Here is an 18,814-nt window from a genome sequence, read left to right as displayed (position 1 = left end):
TCGATGCGGACATGACATTTTTTAAACAGTTTATATAGGATTGTATGTTTTATTACGAAAGCTTTTCTGATGTTTTACATACATACGTAATTAACGATTTGTCACACGACAAATACGGCTAATTTATTTGTTTCTAAATCAGCGTAACAAACGTCATAAACATATAAAATGATATTCGTCTTCCAAATCAAAATAATCCTTGTACTATTATGTTACTACGCGATCATTCGATTTAAGCTCCACTTTCTGTATCACTTATACAGCCCAAAATATAAATTTATAAAATGAGGTTTTAACATCTCTATAACATCAACATGACCAAATTGTGTGTTTACTTTTGTTATTCTTCTCTTCTCATTAATCCTCCTTCCTTCTTTCACTTCTTGCGGGCCGGGCGCACGATAGCTTTTTCATCATCCAATTATTTCTTGCACTCAGCATTACATGATGTACACTGACATAGGAGTGTACAGGATGAGGATAGGTTTGTTCCACTCACGTACAATTAAAAGTAAAGGACTTCAACAAATGAATATGTTCGAGTTAGTTTGCTGGCTGGCAATCCTTCTTCTTAGAGGAGGCGATGTCCATCCAAATCCTGGACCCGACAGCTCCCTTGATTTGTCATCCTCTTCTTCGGGTACATCTTTCTCATCTTCAATAAATGATGCATTTGCACATAATTGTTCATTACAACGTTCAGAGCTTCCTCGCCAAGAAAGATATTCTGTATGCAGATCTTAAAATTTTTGATATTATAGTGCTTACTGAAACTTGGCTCAGCTCAACAGTTGACACTGACGACCTACTTTTCCCTTCTTATCATAAGCCGTTCAGACGGGATAGACGAAACGATCCCCATGGAGGTATTCTAGTATACGTAAAATCCGATCTCTTTGCCATTGAACGACCTGACCTACAAAATGATGGTCTAGAATGTCTATTGGTCGAACTACGTATAAAGGGAAGGCGTCTTTTATCTGGCTCTTTCTACAGACCACCAAATTCTTCTCCTTATCTACTAGAATGCATAAACGATTCGATCTCACTAGCCGTTGACACCGGTATTGAGAATATTGTTATCACAGGTGATTTTAATCTTGACATGAATAAACCACAGTGCAGGATCAAAATGGACTCCCTTCTTTTACAGTATAATCTCACACAGATTATTAAAGAACCTACTAATTTTACTGAAACCTCGAATTCCATTCTTGATCTTTTTATAGTAACATCTTCCTTGAAAGTGCTAAAAAGCGGCGTTGGAGAACCCTTTCTTAACCAGCAACTTCGATTTCATTGCCCAGTCTACTGCGTCATAAACTTCAATAGAATAGCTGGATCTAATTGTAAACGTAAAATATGGTGATATAAAGATGGGGACTACACTAATCTACGACAACTTGTGCAGAATTTCGATTGGAACAGTTGTTGTGATAATAATATAGACATATATACTTCAAATTTCACACGTCAACTTATCAGTCTCTGCGAAGCTACAATCCCGAACAAAATAGTTACAATAAGAACAGCCGATCCTCCATGGCTACATACTAATATTCTTAAGGAAATCCGACGCCGCAAACGAGCATACAAAAAAGCCAAGGCTACTAATTTAGACCGACACTGGCACGTCTTTCGCCAACAACGTAATATTGTTAATAATCTTGTCAGATCAGCGAAAAAAGTGCACTTTGAAAATCTCGCTAAACTTATACGTGAAAATCAACACTCATCATCCGACTTCTGGAAAAAAAAAATCACAAATAAAAACACCACACAAAACGAGTTGCCTCCCTTAATTCATAATGGTACCATATATGAGTCACCCCTTGATAAAGCAAATATTCTTAATTCATTCTTCCAATCTCAATCTACTTTAAATACACCAAGTACGCATATGCACAACCTACATTCCCAAGAGCCAGATTGCCCCGTCTTTGAAGATCTAATTATTTCCCGTCAAGATGTCTTGGATTCCATTAAAGTTATGAAAACGGGAAAGGCATCAGGTCCAGACCAAATAAATAGTCAAGTTCTGAAGCAAATTGCATCTGAGATTTCAGGTCCACTACAAAATCTTTTCAATTTTTCTATTAGTAATGGTAGGGTCCCACGGAGCTGGAAAGAAGCAATTGTTTGTGCACTTCACAAAAAGTCTGATCCTCAGGATGTTGAAAATTACAGACCGATCTCCCTTTTAAGTGTTTTAAGTAAATGTCTCGAGAGAATTCTCCACAAATATATTTTTAACCATTTAAGGGCTATTGAATTTTTAACCCCATCTCAATCAGGATTCATTCCAAAAGATTCCACTGTGGACCAATTAATCTCTGTGTATCACTCCTTTTGTAAAGCCCTTGACGAAGGTAAAGAGGTTTGAGCCGTTTTTTGCGACATTTCTAAGGCCTTCGACAGAGTATGGCATGAAGGACTTATCCACAAGCTCCGGCTTAGTGGTATCTCGGGCAATCTTCTATCTTGGTTAAAAGACTACCTACACGAGAGGACCCAGTGTGTTGTAATCTCTGGCTGCCGATCTGACCCATTACCCATAAACGCTGGTGTCCCTCAAGGGTCTATATTAGGGCCCCTTCTCTTTCTCATTTATATAAATGACATAGTACGAGATATACACTGTCCAATTCGTCTGTTTGCAGACGACACCACGCTATATATCATCGTCGACAACCCTGTTGATGCGGCTAATCACCTTAACACTGATCTTGCAAAAATTCATTCCTGGGCTGATAAGTGGTTGGTAACCTTCAATCCATCCAAAACCGAATCCTTACTTATAACTAGAAAAATCAACCGCCCAATCCATCCCCCTCTCTTTTTCAACGACTGCCAAATCACTGATGTTTCGTCTCACAAGCATCTAGGCTTAACTTTTTCTGATACATGTTCCTGGCATGACCATATTGAATCAGTCAAGAAGAAAGCATGGCAAAGACTCAATGTAATGCGAACGTTCAAGTTTACGCTCGATAGAAAGTCCCTTCTATCGATTTACACAACATTTATTAGACCAATTCTTGAATACGCTGATATAGTATGGGATAACATTAATATACAAGATGAAATAGAACTTGAGAAGATTCAACAGGAAGCAGCAAGGATAATCAGCGGGGGAACACGTTTGGCATCCTTGCAAAACCTATACAATGAAACTGCTCTCGAACCATTAAAAAATAGAACAAAACATAAACTTACCCAATTCTATAAAATGTATAATTCACTAGCACCCCCATACTTGTGCACACTTATCCCCTCTAGCGTGGGAGAAAGATCTTCTTATCCACTTCGTAACTCTAACAACATTCGCAGTATCCAATGCAAATCACAACTTTTTACACGATCTTTCCTACCATCAACTATAAACTTATGGAACAATTTACCAGAATCGGTGCGAACGGTTCCTTCTCTTTCTGCATTCAAAGCAAATCTTAGCAAAGATAAGAAAATAATTCCCCAGCATTTCTACGATGGGGAGCGGACATCTAATATTCTACATGCGCGTTAACGAATGCATTGTAGCAGTTTAAATGAACATTTGTACTCAAAAAACATTGTACAAAGTCCATACTGTCAATGCGGTGCGATTGAAGACACATATCACTTTTTCTTCAATTGTCCCATTTATACAGAAAAAAGAGTTATCCTTTTTAACAATCTGTCTAGATTCTTACCCATTACTTTGCAACTTCTTCTTTTCGGTGTTAAAGACGGCTCATATGAAGTAAATTCATTAATATTCAAACATGTTCAGTCTTTCATCCGAGATAGTCATAGATTCTAAACCATTTCTATCTCAGGAACAAACCATATTCTGCTAACGATGCCCCGTTCCCGCAACTTTTTCCTTTCTTACCGCAACTTCTCTTATTCTGAAACTTTACTCTTCCACTGCTATCCATTTCCTTCTCCACTTATTAGCTCTTATGCTATCTACATTACTCTGTTATACTTTTTGTATTATAAGTAATAGTATTTTTACATTTCTAACCAGTATGCAATTATCTATCACTGTAATATTGTTCGTAATTTTGACATGTCTTTAAATAGTTGTTATACGTTTGGTTGTTTACACCATAACAGCAGCGCTTCTAACTGACAGAAGAGAGACAAAGTATAAGCCTCGAGCTTCCTTCTCAATTCTGTCCAATTGTATTTTACAGCCTTTATGTAGAGCAATACTGCAATTCTACCTGCCTAGCATATTGCTCAAATATAATATGTATGTTTGTATTGTATTGCTTATATGTACTTTCAATGAACTAAATAAATATTGTTTAAACCAAATCAAAATAACAACATAAACAATAATCTGAAGGGGTGTGCGGAGACTCTTAATCTTGCAATAAATAAGCACAGGCTTCAATAAAATTCTAAGAAGTAAATATAAATATGTTTAATCTCCAAAAGAGGTTTTGAAAGCTTTATAGATATCTTAAATACAGAACCTGTTATTCATTCACCATACCACTGTCATTAAAAATTGTCAACAAGCCTACGTTTGACCTCGCTGTTAAACCTATTTACTTGTACAAGGTTTGGATTTTCATAACATAACACAATCCATTACTACAATCGTTTATGGCTTGTTTGTAGACAATTTGCAAAATAATGGTCTCAGTGTTTCAAATTTTAAACAAATATTAAATAATTAATTGACGTACAATCAATATATACCTTATATTCTGCATAAACACCATTGTACGTATTTATTCTAACCGGTAGCAATCGTTTGCAAAAGTTTAAATGTATTCGTTTAATATAATCTGGCTAAGTGAAACCCCATACTTCAATAGTATATTTTAATATAGAACCCATAGAAGAGTCAAACAGCTGGCAAAATACTTAAGGGTTTATGTCAGAGTCACTGCCCTGAAATAATTATACATTCATGGCAATAAGGGCTCTACTAACCAAATGTCCCTGGGTTAATTTAAAACTTATAATAAAAGTTGTCAACAACTTTCGCAAAGTTTTGTAAAAAATATGTCACCAGGCTAATCACTGACCATTAAATAGAACTCAGGTGAGCGTTTTAGGGCTATCATGGATCTTGTTTTTTATCCTCCGCCTTGCTTTGGCGTTGTCCATCAATCCATCCTTTTATCAGTCTGTCCGTCCTTCTGTCCGTCCATCCGTCCGTCAGTCTGTCGCAAACTTATGTTACGGCGGGGGATATCAATTTAACGAATTTGCTTGTTTTATAGAATACTGACTATTCAGGTACATTATGTAATAATTAGGTAAACTCCTGTACAGGGTGTGCCATGGGTACGTGTTAAAACACCTAATCGATGCCAAGAAATAATTCCCCAGAATATTTCTATAAATAATAAGTTCGGGTAACATGGAAAACATTAAAGTCATTTTAAAACACCAGGTTAATGGTAAAATCTGGTTTGATGCTTGAAGTTATCAAGGACAGACTATTACTAATATGCTAATTGGTAAAGGGTATTTTTCGTTATTAAATAATTGGGGTTTTATCGCAAATAATAAGTTTAGCATATTCTTTTTACAACAACGCAATTATTATTACTTATACATTCAACGAGTTATATCCGAAAAATAGTACTCATTTTAAACGTGTATGGTTGCATTCTTTCATATTATTATAAGACTACTAAATATTTAATATGCACGTATCTTATAACTTGTTTGATTAACATAAATTTGTCTAACATCTTTTCAGTTATCGAGTGGTTTTACCGAAGCTGTATATGACTCACATCTTCACGAAAGTAAAGCACAACATTGAGAGGAGAAAAATATAAGACAGGACCTCACGGGAATTGTTGACATGCCGATACATTAGTTTACCATTATGAAATAAATAAAAGCAGTGTTTAAATTTTTTATCTTTAACCTTTCGTTTTTACGGACGTTGGCAAAGTGTGTATCAATACATTAAGGCACATAAACACTCAAAAACCAATAATTTTCGTACAATATTTCAATGAATATAGTTAACACATAAAAAACAACCTTTCTTATAGCAATAGCCAATATTTTGACGTAAGATGTGGTCTGGTAACAGAAAATTGAAAAAAATATACATTGTGCCACAAAAATATAAAAACGAGCATTTTGTATCTCGTTAAATCTATGATACCATACCACATGTAGCGTTGAAAGTTTGGCTTTTGGTATAACGTACACTTTTTATGGGTTGTCTTTATTTTAAGAAATATTTGCGAAATATTCGTTTTTTTAAAAGTATTTATGTTACTTTAAAACTTTGGTGAATGCATTCTCATAAAGTGCTTATGTAATTTGTATGATTGTTTACATATATGTCAACTTCACTTTGTTAAAACAATTACAGTCTGCGGCTATGAATCTCAACCCTGAAACTATCGTTAAATATGATTGTGCGTTAAGTCGCAAGTAAGTTAATTATTAAATTAGTGATATTAATACTATACTAACATTTTTAAGTGCAATATTATGAAACATGAACGTCAAATTATGGTTTACACAGGGATTTTGATTACAGCGATGCATTAATTTTTATTATCCAATTGTAGTTGTATTTGTTTGTTCTTTGTTGCTTTCATTTGCTCGAATGCAAACAATCGTTTAGTATCCATGAGGCATTCTGGTCATGTGTTACACGACATCCTAAAAATAATTGTATCAGTACGGGTGCAAGGAACATCATCGCGAAGGCAAACGAAGGCATTTTCACATTTAATTCACATGTAATTATAAAAACGTTAGAAATAACCATTTATACACTATATGAAAAAAGCAGGTTTAATCCATACCCAATGTAAATTTGTTGTTAACGCGAATTACGTTTTAGCTCCACTGGGCAGAGGCCAGCGGGGCTTATGCCATGGTCCTATGTCCGTCGTACGTCCGTGCGTTAACTTTTTCTTTAAACATCTTCTCCTAAAGTACTGGTCCAATTCTGATGAAATTTCTCAGGAATGTTCCTGGGGTGAACCTCTTTCAAATTTGTTCTAATTATGCCTCAGGGGTCAAATTTGACCCCGCCCCGGGGGTCACACAATTTAAAATTTGCTTATATAAGGCCTATTATGTGAAAACTTTCAGAACTTCTCGTCCATAACCATTGGGCATAGGGCTATCAAATTAGGTATGTAGAGACATCTAATAGTCCTCTACCAAATTTCTTCATATAATGCCCCTGGGGTCAAATTTGACCCTGCCCCGGGGGTCACAAAATTGAACATATGCTTATATAAAGCCTATTTTGTGCAAACTTTAAAAATCTTCTTGTCCATAACCGTAGGGCCTAGGGCTACCAAATTCTGTATGTAGTGACATCTAATAGTTCTCTACTTAGTTTGTTCAAATTATGCCCCTGGGGTCAAATTTGACCCTTCCCCGGGGGTCACAAAAATGATCATATGCTTAATATATCCGCGGCCTGCGAAATCTCTCCGCATTTTACACTGGTAGATTCTGCCTACGCATTTTTAAAACGAGCGATATACTTGGCTGTCGTTTCCCAATCTTCCAATTAAAATCGGTTTCATAAAATGTGTTTGGTATTTCGTATGCAAATGGCGCCGTTGTAAAGCGAAAATTAAGATTATTGAAATGAAAAATATCAATGGAATTAACGATTGACATCATATAGTTTGATAGGAATAATTAAATGTGTTTGTCAACGAAAAAGACTACGTTTTAGATACAAGAAACACATATTTTGTTTAGAAATGTGCACAGTGAATTTGTGTCACGGAAACCAGTGTTTCTGTTTGCAAATTGGGAGTTCAGTCTACTCGCGAAGTAAAACAATTTATAAGAGGATCTTTCGAACATGGAAATAGACAAACATGATTTGATTTATATGATAGTGGAACTTTGTATAATCAGATTCATATGCATATTCTGCTTTATTATGTTTGTCACGCTGTTCAGTTAATTGAAATAGCTTTGAACTAAAGATGTGAAATGCAAGATATTGAAAGGTAAACAAATTATATATATTAATTAAACTCAGTTTAATACATCATTAACACAAGAAGAACACACAAGTGTGTTTGTTTATATTTAGTCCATTAACCTTGTTAGTACATTTTATAAAAAAATTGTATTGTTTTGTTTGTTTTCACCGAATGGTTAGTATTGTTCTTTTAAGTTAACATTCTCAAAATTCTTGTTTTATTATAGGCCCTATTTATAAAAAAATAATTTTGAATGACATCATTTTATGATTTATAAACAGATTGGGAAAAAAAATTGTTCAAGATAAACTTAACAACAAATTGTTACATTGAAATTAAGTGATTTTAATATTAAGTAGCAAAAAAATAAGGAGAATCCAACTTAAAAAAGATGTATCTATTAAAAGTATATTCTACCAATGCCGTGAACGATCCCCTTGTTTATAACATGACTGCCGCTAAGTCTATTACTAGCAACCTATCAGAGAATAGGTCAGATACGTTATTTCAATATATGGCAATCATAGTATTTTTCAAAACAAACATGACAGGTAACCAATGTCAGATGGAAGAAGTAAAGGAAAGTTAGGTCAAGCTAATTGTTTTTCATGATATCTCTTTAAAACTCACGCCATATGCAAGTAGTGTTGCCATGATCGCAACATCTTGATGAATTATAATTCAATTTTTTGTCTCATAAACATTTACTTTGTTTAACAAACAACCTCTACAAAGTTGTCATTTCTACTGCCTTTCGGCATCTTATGAACCTGAAAAACTCGTAACTTTATGTTTCATCAGGCAAATATCTTATTTGTACAATAAACAATTTCTTCACCACGTTAACAATCCTGCTACACTCACTAATGCCTCAAGAATGAAGTAAAATTCAGGTGATCTACGTCATTAGGTATTTTGCATATGTCATGAACTATATAAGTAACAGAAGCTTTGAAACCTACAAACACTTTTTGGAATTTTGGAAAAAGATTCATGATTGAATGAAGGAACTTTCATTTATCTTGTAGAACATGCGTATATTTGATCTTCAGCATCTAAAATATGTGAAATAGAAAGAACGACAATATTGTTTTTAGAGATAAATGTACCTACGTTATAAGCAAAGGACCTGTGCGACAATTCCCGGACATTTTAGTCTGTTTAGTGAACACCGTAGTAACGTTTTCCATATATATATAAAATGCTCACCCTTACAACTTTAAGCGCCCAGTGGAATGAGGGATAGAAAGAGAAAGTCACATGCTTGAGTACATTTCAACTCATGCGCATTGCACGCCTTTTTCGCATTAAAAAACAGTGGAGCGATATAGGGCCACCATGGCCCTCTTGTTTATACAAAAGATGGGTTTACATCTTTCATATTTGACGAGATTGAATGTCGCTGGTTGACAATTTAAACAAGGCGTGTTTGGTATTGTATGTAATATACAGAGGTCTCCAACATTAAGATTGTCATTATATTTCAATATGAAGATTACCATTTTATTGCACAATCCAATGTTAATGCGTTACAGCAGTAAACAAAGTGTATTGTTTAAAAAAAAAAAAAAATTAGACATTTACCGTTAGGTCTTGTATGGAGGTCGAAATCTGCCAAACATGCCTCTTGCTGATATCCAAACTTTTAACATTCAGATCGCATCTTCGCTTTTGCTACCTTTAAACAATATACCTAACCGAAACATATTTTGTTCTTGGTTATATTTGCTTTCTTACTGATGAAGTTGCCCGTTGACAAATGATTACCTTGTGGACTTTGCTTCTGTCAGTGTTGTATCCCTTTAGTGCCTTGTTTGATGTTAAATGAGTCGCGTTCTGAGAAAAGTGGGCATAATGCATGTGCGTAAAGTGTCGTCCCAGATAAGCCTGTGCAGTCCACACAGGCTAATCAGGGACGACACTTTCCGCCTAAATTGGATTTTTGTTAAAAAGAGACTTCATTTAAACGAAAAATGTCATAAAACCTTACGCACATGCATTATGCCCAGTTTTCTCAGAACATGACTCACATATTGAATACCGATCAATAAAACTAAGCATTTTACAAGAGGAATACATAATATTTTGCAATTTATACGCATTAGTCGACGAGCATAACGGAGTTGATATAGAATTCCAAAGGTAAGTTAAAAAATTGTCGCAATGAGAGCACTGGCAGAAATATTGTAAAGGTGTCGTTATTGCTTTACGTAGAAGCCAGTGCACAGTTCTTTTCCTTAGAAGTAGGGTGCATGGTAATACCGAATCTCACATTTTGCGCAATCCCAATGCATTAAAGAATTAAAACCATTACTGTGTCCTTTAAAAGTTGAACTAAAGTTATTTAAAGAGTAGAAATAAGATATGTTGGTATTTCGAGCCGTTAAACTGAAGCATCAAACGTCTTGAATTTATTTGAAATCGGTCGAAATCGGCAGTTGCAGATGTTTACGAAATAACAATTTCTTATTTAAGCATAAAAACAGGTAATTCAGATAATGACACTGTAAAGATGCAAATATGCATATTATTGTAGGCATAATTACTACCCAGCAATTAAAATTACTAACGAGTCATTCATTAGACATGTAGTGGAATTATTAACTTAAATCGATCAGTTAAATTACTGGTAAACCAGTTTTGATAACAATACATATTGCCTTAACCACTGTTCTTATAACGCGCACTGATAGAGGTTATAGCAATAAGCGTGAAATGTTGACATATTTATCTGTTTACACAAACATCGAATGGAAAATCAATATGCACAACTTATCAACCATCATTATGCAGGTTATATATTGCACATATGGTCTCATTCGTCACAATAAATAACTTAAGCAGGAATCTCGACTGCATTTAAAATAAAAATGCACACCGGGTGGTATATATTTAATTTGTTCCTACGGATTGCCGTTGTACTACGCATTTAGGTGTATGACCAATATATTTATAGTTTGCATATATTAAACTACAGATTGAAAATAACACCAGACGATGATAAACGGGAAAACCCATGTTTAAACCTTTACCTTACTTGTATTACCGTTGTGTTAAAAACGAAAGTAGATCGTTGTACTACTTTCTTATTAGCGATTTAATAAACGTAAATTTTAGTTTATTATCTGACAAATACGTGAAGAACAACGATGACGACTAAAGAACAATTAAACCAAAACGACGTAAGTCATTGATTAGTACATACTTAAACACATATACGTATACATTTTTCAAAGAAAATTGAGCTTTATTTATCTAGCGTATTGGGTAGTTCTCGAGGATATTTTCCAATGTCCTTCCTATAGAAAACACTTATTTTTGTTCACATGTTTCACTTAAAATGTCCTCGGTGTAATTGATCGTGAAGTAAGACATTCTATTTCACACGTTCAGTTCGTTGTAGTCCTTCGTGAGCTTTTCTTTAAGGTGACTTCCTCCGTCGGAATATGCCGGTTACAGTTATGGACCGTTTAAATCATTCAGGCATCACTTAAAATGTCCTCGGTGTAATTGATCGTGAAGTAAGACATATTGTTTCAAATGTTTGACACGTTCAGTTTGTTGTAGTCCTTTGTGAGCTTTTTTTTAAGGTGACTTCCTCCGTCGGCATATGCCGGTTATATTTATGGACCGTTTAAATCATTCAGGCATCACTTGTTTGGATTTGGAAGATAAATTCATTCACTTTCCTATAAACGTAATTTTGTGATAGTAAACAGACGATTACATTGCTGTTTACAATCTTTAGTAACGCAACTGATAACGTCAGTACTATACATCTTTTGACAGTTTCGGCTTACACTGGGAATGTTTTAAACACATTTGGGAAATGATGTACATGTACATAATTGAATGTATGTGAACAATTTACATATCAATACAGCCGAGCTGCATAGGTTTCTTTCCGTTCATGTAATGCATTATATGCATTAAACAACGTGTAGATATTTTTCAGAGCGATGTTCGAGTTCAAAGGTTAATATCATAAAACATGTATTGCAGTACATTCATATAAACATTAACCACTGGATAGATGAAAATGACACATATAAATAATATAGATTGTTGTTTGTCATATCCGCAAAACAGTTGCATTTTTTATGTCACATTCGCAAAAAATATTAAAAGTACGACAGTTTACTTTTATTTATACATTGTTATTTACTGTATATTAAAACATATTTATAACTTGATCACTATACTTGTTAGCCTATGATAAACATTATTCGACCACACTTGTTAAGAACACTTTATTCAGATAATAAAATGATCAAATATATAAGCATATATATATATATATGTATATATATATACCGATTGACTATAAACGTTAGTCTATTGTAATAATATATAGGATATTTTATCATTTAAAGCAGACTTGTGAGTAAATTTTAAAATTTTGATCAAATGGAAAAATATTGTTTCGATACAAACTGAAGCATTTTATTTACATTGTATATGTTAAAGCATTTAGTATAATTAAAACAAATAGAAAGTCAACCTGTACTTTATTGACCGAAGTATTTGATCAAAGTAATCCCCAACGAGTTCATATTTAATATTGTTTTGACAATACCACATTGACCTTGAAATATTATATTTCAGTCCATGTGATCATTAGTCTATAACAACTTGTTTTTATTTTTGGTTCGAAATATCATCAAATCTGTTGTTTTGAGACAATGTCAAGAACGCTTTAGAAAATGCCCATTGTGAGAGTCTACTGGTCCGAATATGACATAATTATTTGCGTCATTTAAAAGAATGATTCAGGTTAAACATGGCATATGCAATCTTTTTGTACAAGCTTTCGTTTTGGTGACTTTTTTAATGAAGGAATTGTTACAAAGTGATAGTGAAAAGGCTTAAACATTTAGTGATCTTATCGATTTGTACACAAAACCCCAGTGCGAATGTCTATTAGACATGTCTTAGAAAATCTATGTCTAGACAATTGCCTTTATAAACCAAACAGCCACTCAAATCCTTACAATTGACTAGATTTGCAAGATCTTTTTTATTTGAAATGACGTGTAATGCTAAGATTTTATTCAAAGCTATTTACTTGTCGTGGTCCCATGGTGCTCGATACCCTACATTGAAGATTTTCTTCCCAGCGCTGGTCAGCTTTGTTAAGCTTTGTACGTGTAAAGTTGAATGCTTTTTTTGCATAAAACCATTATTAATATTCATTTCAAGCTAAATGAATTTTACTATCTTGCTCACCAAACAATATAGTCTATTTCAGGCTTCCTGCGGTATGCATGCTTGTTACGAAACAAGAGAATATAGGTCAAGTTAAATTTAAACAAGATCAAGAGGCCAAGTCCTTGAATAAAACTTTGTCGAAACTCCAGTTACCTCATTAAGAATATTCAATCGTTATCATAATTTTTAACTTGACACAATCTATGAACGTTTGAATTTGGGTGAATTTGGGTGAAAATTCAAAAACCAAACCAAAGTCATAATGAAAAGTTTGTTTGAACATAGTGATAACGTCTATCTAAGAAGATCAAATCATTTGTTCTAATTGTAGTCAATTGGGGTTGAAATTGAGGTCACCTGGTCTTCAATATTTTCCACACTCTAAGATTCACATATTCAATACAAAAAAATATAACTTGGAAAATGTTTACATTGACTGTGTCTAGTTCCTGTTCCAATATGTGTTTAATGGAGTTGTAAAGTCGTTTTAAATATCAAACCTTTATTAACACCTTTACCACCTTAAAAGCCACACGTAATTATCTTTATAGTGAAATTGTTAATGTAAGGCTAGATTTTGAATCTCATGGGATTAAACCTTACTCAATCGGTCAAAGTTTGGAATAATCGAATATACTAGCGCCCACAGTTGTATCTAATTCATAATTGACCTACGATAGCATTTTTATATTCACAGTATCTTGACCAAAATTTAATTCGATCAGAAACAACCAACAGCTAGGCTACCAGCTCCAATCTGAGTAAACTCGTATACACACCAAAGATACCACATTTGTTTTAACCTTATTATCAAATTGAGTTTGAAAGCTTATTTTTGAACTTATCTGAGTCAAGTTTAAAACTGAGTCACATGAAGTCCAACTCTATGTCATTAGGTTCATCAGGTTCAGTCTTGGGTAATTGTTTTAACACTTCAGTTCAAGAGAGCGTTAAAGGGCCATCTTGTCCATCAAGTTCCTACTGACTGCCCATATAAACTTAACAAACATATTTTGATAATCCTTATATTATATGTATGCTTCTTGAAGACGAATTCGATGATGGCAGACCTTGAGAAAGTAAAGATTATGCAGAAGGAAATTCTCTCTCTCCTCGACCAAATTGAAGAGCAACGAGCTGGTTTGTAGAAAATGTGACTGTAAACATAATAATGTTTGTAGGCATTAATGTAGTGCGCACATTTATTTCTATGTGTTTATTGTATATGGTGCGTTTAAATTATCCAGGGCAATACTCATTTATATCACTATCTACTCGTATGTAACAATGTTTGCCCTTTAATTATCCGATTGGGTATGAGTTTCTATCAAAATCAAGGATAGCATGTTACTTGCTTGGAGGCTACTTATGCTGAACCTTATACTTACTGACCATTTATGAATAAGTTCCATTTCGTGTTTTTGTTTGCAATTCCTATCGACAGAAAAAGATCCAGTTCGAGCTGGAACGAACGTTAAAAGGCAACCAGAACACGCGGAAGATTTTGACGTGTCTTCAAAAGCACAACTTCATACAGACTCGCGTAAAGCAAAGAATGAGACAGGTACATGTTATATGGTTGTAAAAGGTTATGCCATTATACTGTCGCATTTGGTGACATTAATTTGTCTTTGATACAAGGAAATGTATCTAACTGTGTAATATTTGACGAACAAAACAAAAATCAAAATCAATTTAATTAAGATGATTTTCCCCACTTTTTATTGAGAAAACCTACATTATACTTCCGAAAACAATACAAAATGCTTTCTCTGAAATGCAATAAAAAATAAGGTCATGCTCTATTACCTAACATAAGTACAACTCTTCTCTGGGTATATTAACTTTAAAAGTTTTTTATTATCCCCACGTTTTTCGGAGAAAAAGTAGTGATATTGTGTTGATGTGCATCTGTCCGTCCGTCCTGGCCACCTACTCCTCCTACACTGTTAGCACTAGAACCTTGAAACTTACATGTATGGTAGCTATGAGCATATGTGCGACGGTGACAGTGACGGAATTTTTTTATCTGACCCCTGGGTCAAAAGTTATGGGGGTTTTTATGGGAGATTATGGGAGATTTTAACTCATTTTTTATGTTATTTTACATTAACTTCTTCATTTCTGCACCGATTTACTTCAAATTGATACTGAGCTTCTCTTATGACAATAAGGTCAATCTCAACTATACACGGCCCCATTACCAACCCTGGGGCGCCCCGGCCACATAGGCCACGCCCACCCAAAATTGCCTTTTACTATAATTTCTTCATTTCTACACCGATTCACTTCAAATTGATACTGAACCTCTCTTATGACAATACGGTCAATCTCAGCTATGCATGGCCCCATTACCAACCCTAGGGCATCCCGCCCACATAGGCCAGGCCCACCCAAAATTGCCATTTACTATAATTTCTTCATTTCTACACCGATTCGCTTTAAATTGATACTGAACCTCTCTTATGACAATACGGTCAATCTCAGCTATGCATGGCCCCATTACCAACCCTGGGGCGCCCCGCCCACATAGGCCACGCCCACCCAAAACTGCCTTTTACTAGAATTTCTTCATTTCTACACCGATTCACTTCAAATTCATACTGAACCTCTCTTATGACAATACAGTTAATCTCAACTATGCATGGCCCCATTACCAACCCTGGGGCGCCCCGCCCACATAGGCCACGCCCACCCAAAATTGCCTTTTACTATAATTTCTTCATTTCTACACCGATTCACTTCAAATTGATACTGAACCTCTATTATGATAATACGGTCAATCTCATCTATGCATGGCGCCATTACCAACCCTGGGGTGCCCCGCCCACATAGGCCACGCCCACCCAAAATTGCCTTTTACTAGAATTTCTTCATTTCTACACCGATTTACTTCAAATTGATACTGATCATCTCGTATGACAATACGGTCAATCTCAACTATGTAAGGCCCCATTACCAACCCTGGGGCGCCCCGCCCATAATAGGCCACACCCACCCAAAATTGTCTTATACTATAATTTCTTCATTTTTACACCGATTCACTTCTAATTGATACTGAACTTCTCTTATGACAATACGGTCAATCTCAACTATGTATGGCCCCATTACCAACCCTGGGGCGCCCTGCCCATAATTGGTCACACCCACATAGGCCACGCCCACCCAAAATTGCCTTTTACTATAATTTCTTCATTTGTATACCGATTCACTTCAAATTGGTACTGAACCTCTCTTATGACAATACAGTTAATCTCAACTATGCATGGCCCCATTACCAACCCTTGGGCGCCCCACCCACATAGGCAACGCCCACCCAAAATTGCCTTTTACTATAATATCTTCATTTCTACACCGATTCACTTCAAATTGACACTGGACCTCTTTTATGACAATACAGTCAATCTCAACTATGCATGGCGCCATTACCAACCCTGGGGCGCCCCGCCCACATAAGCCACGCCCACCCAAAATTGCCTTTAACTATAATTTCTTCATTTCTACACCGATTTACTTCAAATTGATACTGAACATCTCTTATGACAATGCGGTCAATCTCACTTATGTATGGCCCCTTTACCAACCCTGGGGCGCCCCGCCCATTATAGGCCACACCCACCCAAAATTGTCTTTTACTATAATAATTTCGTCATTTCTACACCGATTCACTTCTAATTGATACTGAACTTTTCTTATGACAATACGGTCAATCTCAACTATGCATGGCCCCATTACCAACCATGGGGCGCCCCTGGGTCAAACATGCGGCGTGGGGATACGCGTCGGCCTCTGCCGCGCCATTTCTAGTTTGTGTTAATTTTACAACGGTATGGTAGCGGGCCGATAAAATGGTATAAAACGCGAAGCTTGCGAGCACTGCTCCGTGCTCTAGTGGTAAGCATCTTAAGATATGAGAGGCAATCGCTTTATATCAATATTTTCTACAATAGTCATTAAGTTATCGATATTATGCAGTTGTCAACATTTTTTCATACATTCCTCTTAAATGAAACGAATGTTCGCTTCTGCATTATTGTGTGACTACAAAACCTATGGTTGTTGTTTATCTTAAATCGTAGGCAGTCTACTATTTCGAAATGACGTATTGTCGCGTGCTATTAAGACAATTCAAACAGATTTATTAACAAAAAGAAGTGTAAACAACCTAACATGCACTAAAATAATAACTCTTAGAATCTATCGTGTTCGCTTAATGTGCATTGTGTGAATACTTTTGATTTATTATCATTTTCATTAAAACCGAGGAATATAAGAATGAGTGACATACTATAAAAAATGGCTAATTAAACGAAGTAACTGAAAAGTCAGCCATTAAAATGTCAATGCTCCAAGGTTGAAGGCTATTGTTCGTATACCATTTGCATGTATATTATACTTGTTCTTAAAGAGGTATCAAAACTATTGGTAGATAAGGGTGCAAGACCAAGAATTAAGACTACAGCTTCAAGTGAGGTTCACGGATATAAAGAGCGATTCGAACTCTCAGAAGAACATGCGAAATACGGTAAATTTCTTCGAAGGAATTTTGTTCCTTTAAATCAAGATAACAGGCTTTCAGAAAAATTCGGGTTTTCGCCCATGAAAGGCAATGTTGGTATAATTACGTCTTTAGTCGACAAGCCAGAACCGGAGATATCTATTTTACGTGCACTTACGCCAAAAAATGATGGATTAAAAATCACAACAGCCCAGAGAGACAAAGGGAGTGCTTTTGTTACAGTAATGAAGTCAGATGATGAAAAACAAGACCATTCAGACGATTTAAATAAGATGTCTTCAGGTAAATCCAAACCCTCAGTATCTAGTGGTTTAGGGTCATCTGTGTTTCAACAAGGTGTAGATAAGGCATATGGCAAAGAACTAGCGCAAGCCAAATCTATTGACAAGCCAACGGTTACGATGTCTCAAAGAGGAAATTCGCATACTACGGAAGGTCAAAGAAAACGAGGCGTAATTGAAAACCCGTCAAAAGATAAACGAGGAATTAAGAACATGGAACCAATACGTCCGAGGTCACCACTTGCTTCCAATCATCCTCCTGAGTCACCAGTGCAGAGCAAATCGTTTCAGCAACATGGTCAAACTCTAGACGCTGTAGCTTCACATCCCGACAGCAAGAACAAGGTCAGATCAAGTAAAGCTGAAAATGAAGGTACTGTCATGACTTGTTAATACTATGTTGTTGTTTTGCTGTTAAATATTGCAAAATGCGTTTCTCATATTAATTATATTAATTGCCTTAAAAGTGAAAACTTAAACTCGACCATTTTCAAAATATACCCAGCAAACATGCACATATGGGTCCCATATGGGCTGTTTCTGGGCAAACCCATATGGGTAAGCCCATATGGGAGTCATTTGGGTCCAATATGGGCTAGCCCATATGGGAATGCCCACAAGGGTCCCATATAGGTCCCATATTATTGCGCTATCGGGAAAAATATGTAAACTTGTATTTCTTTGATTAAAAACTCATTTCTTAAAACGTATGTAGGACTAACTTGATCTAAACTGCTAATATTCTACCCAAAAATAGAAAATCAATGCATAAGCAAATAATATGCGGCCCATATGGGTCCCATACGGGTCCCATATGGGAGTCATTTGGGAGCTATATAGGCCTGCCCATGTGGGAATGGCGATAAGGG

At 35.4% G+C, this 18,814-nt stretch overlaps 2 protein-coding genes across 7 annotated transcripts in view; both read left to right on the top strand.

The window, feature by feature from the left end:
- Positions 1 to 9,644, top strand: part of LOC127876646 (uncharacterized) — a 45,003-nt gene extending 35,359 nt beyond the window's left edge. For all 5 annotated transcript variants that reach the window (XM_052421978.1, XM_052421979.1, XM_052421977.1 and 2 more), the window contains one exon: positions 5,711 to 9,644. In XM_052421978.1, coding sequence (XP_052277938.1) covers positions 5,711 to 5,792 — 82 coding nt within the window. In that variant the 3' untranslated portion in view covers positions 5,793 to 9,644. The remainder of the gene's footprint in view (positions 1 to 5,710) is intronic.
- A 1,319-nt stretch (positions 9,645 to 10,963) lies between these two features.
- Positions 10,964 to 18,814, top strand: part of LOC127876647 (uncharacterized) — a 32,788-nt gene continuing 24,937 nt past the window's right edge. Inside the window, exons 1-4 of one of the 2 annotated variants that reach the window (XM_052421981.1) lie at positions 10,964 to 11,119; positions 14,195 to 14,285; positions 14,590 to 14,709; positions 17,575 to 18,318. In XM_052421981.1, the coding sequence (XP_052277941.1) occupies positions 11,087 to 11,119; positions 14,195 to 14,285; positions 14,590 to 14,709; positions 17,575 to 18,318 (988 nt within the window). In that variant the 5' untranslated portion in view covers positions 10,964 to 11,086. Of the gene's footprint in view, positions 11,120 to 14,194; positions 14,286 to 14,589; positions 14,710 to 17,553; positions 18,319 to 18,814 lie in introns of both variants that reach the window. The other variant, XM_052421980.1, reaches the window with a different exon arrangement.

Source organism: Dreissena polymorpha, chromosome 4, assembly GCF_020536995.1.
Source record: "Dreissena polymorpha isolate Duluth1 chromosome 4, UMN_Dpol_1.0, whole genome shotgun sequence".
NCBI classification, from domain to species: domain Eukaryota; kingdom Metazoa; phylum Mollusca; class Bivalvia; order Myida; family Dreissenidae; genus Dreissena; species Dreissena polymorpha.
This window is presented reverse-complemented; position numbering and strand designations above follow the sequence as displayed.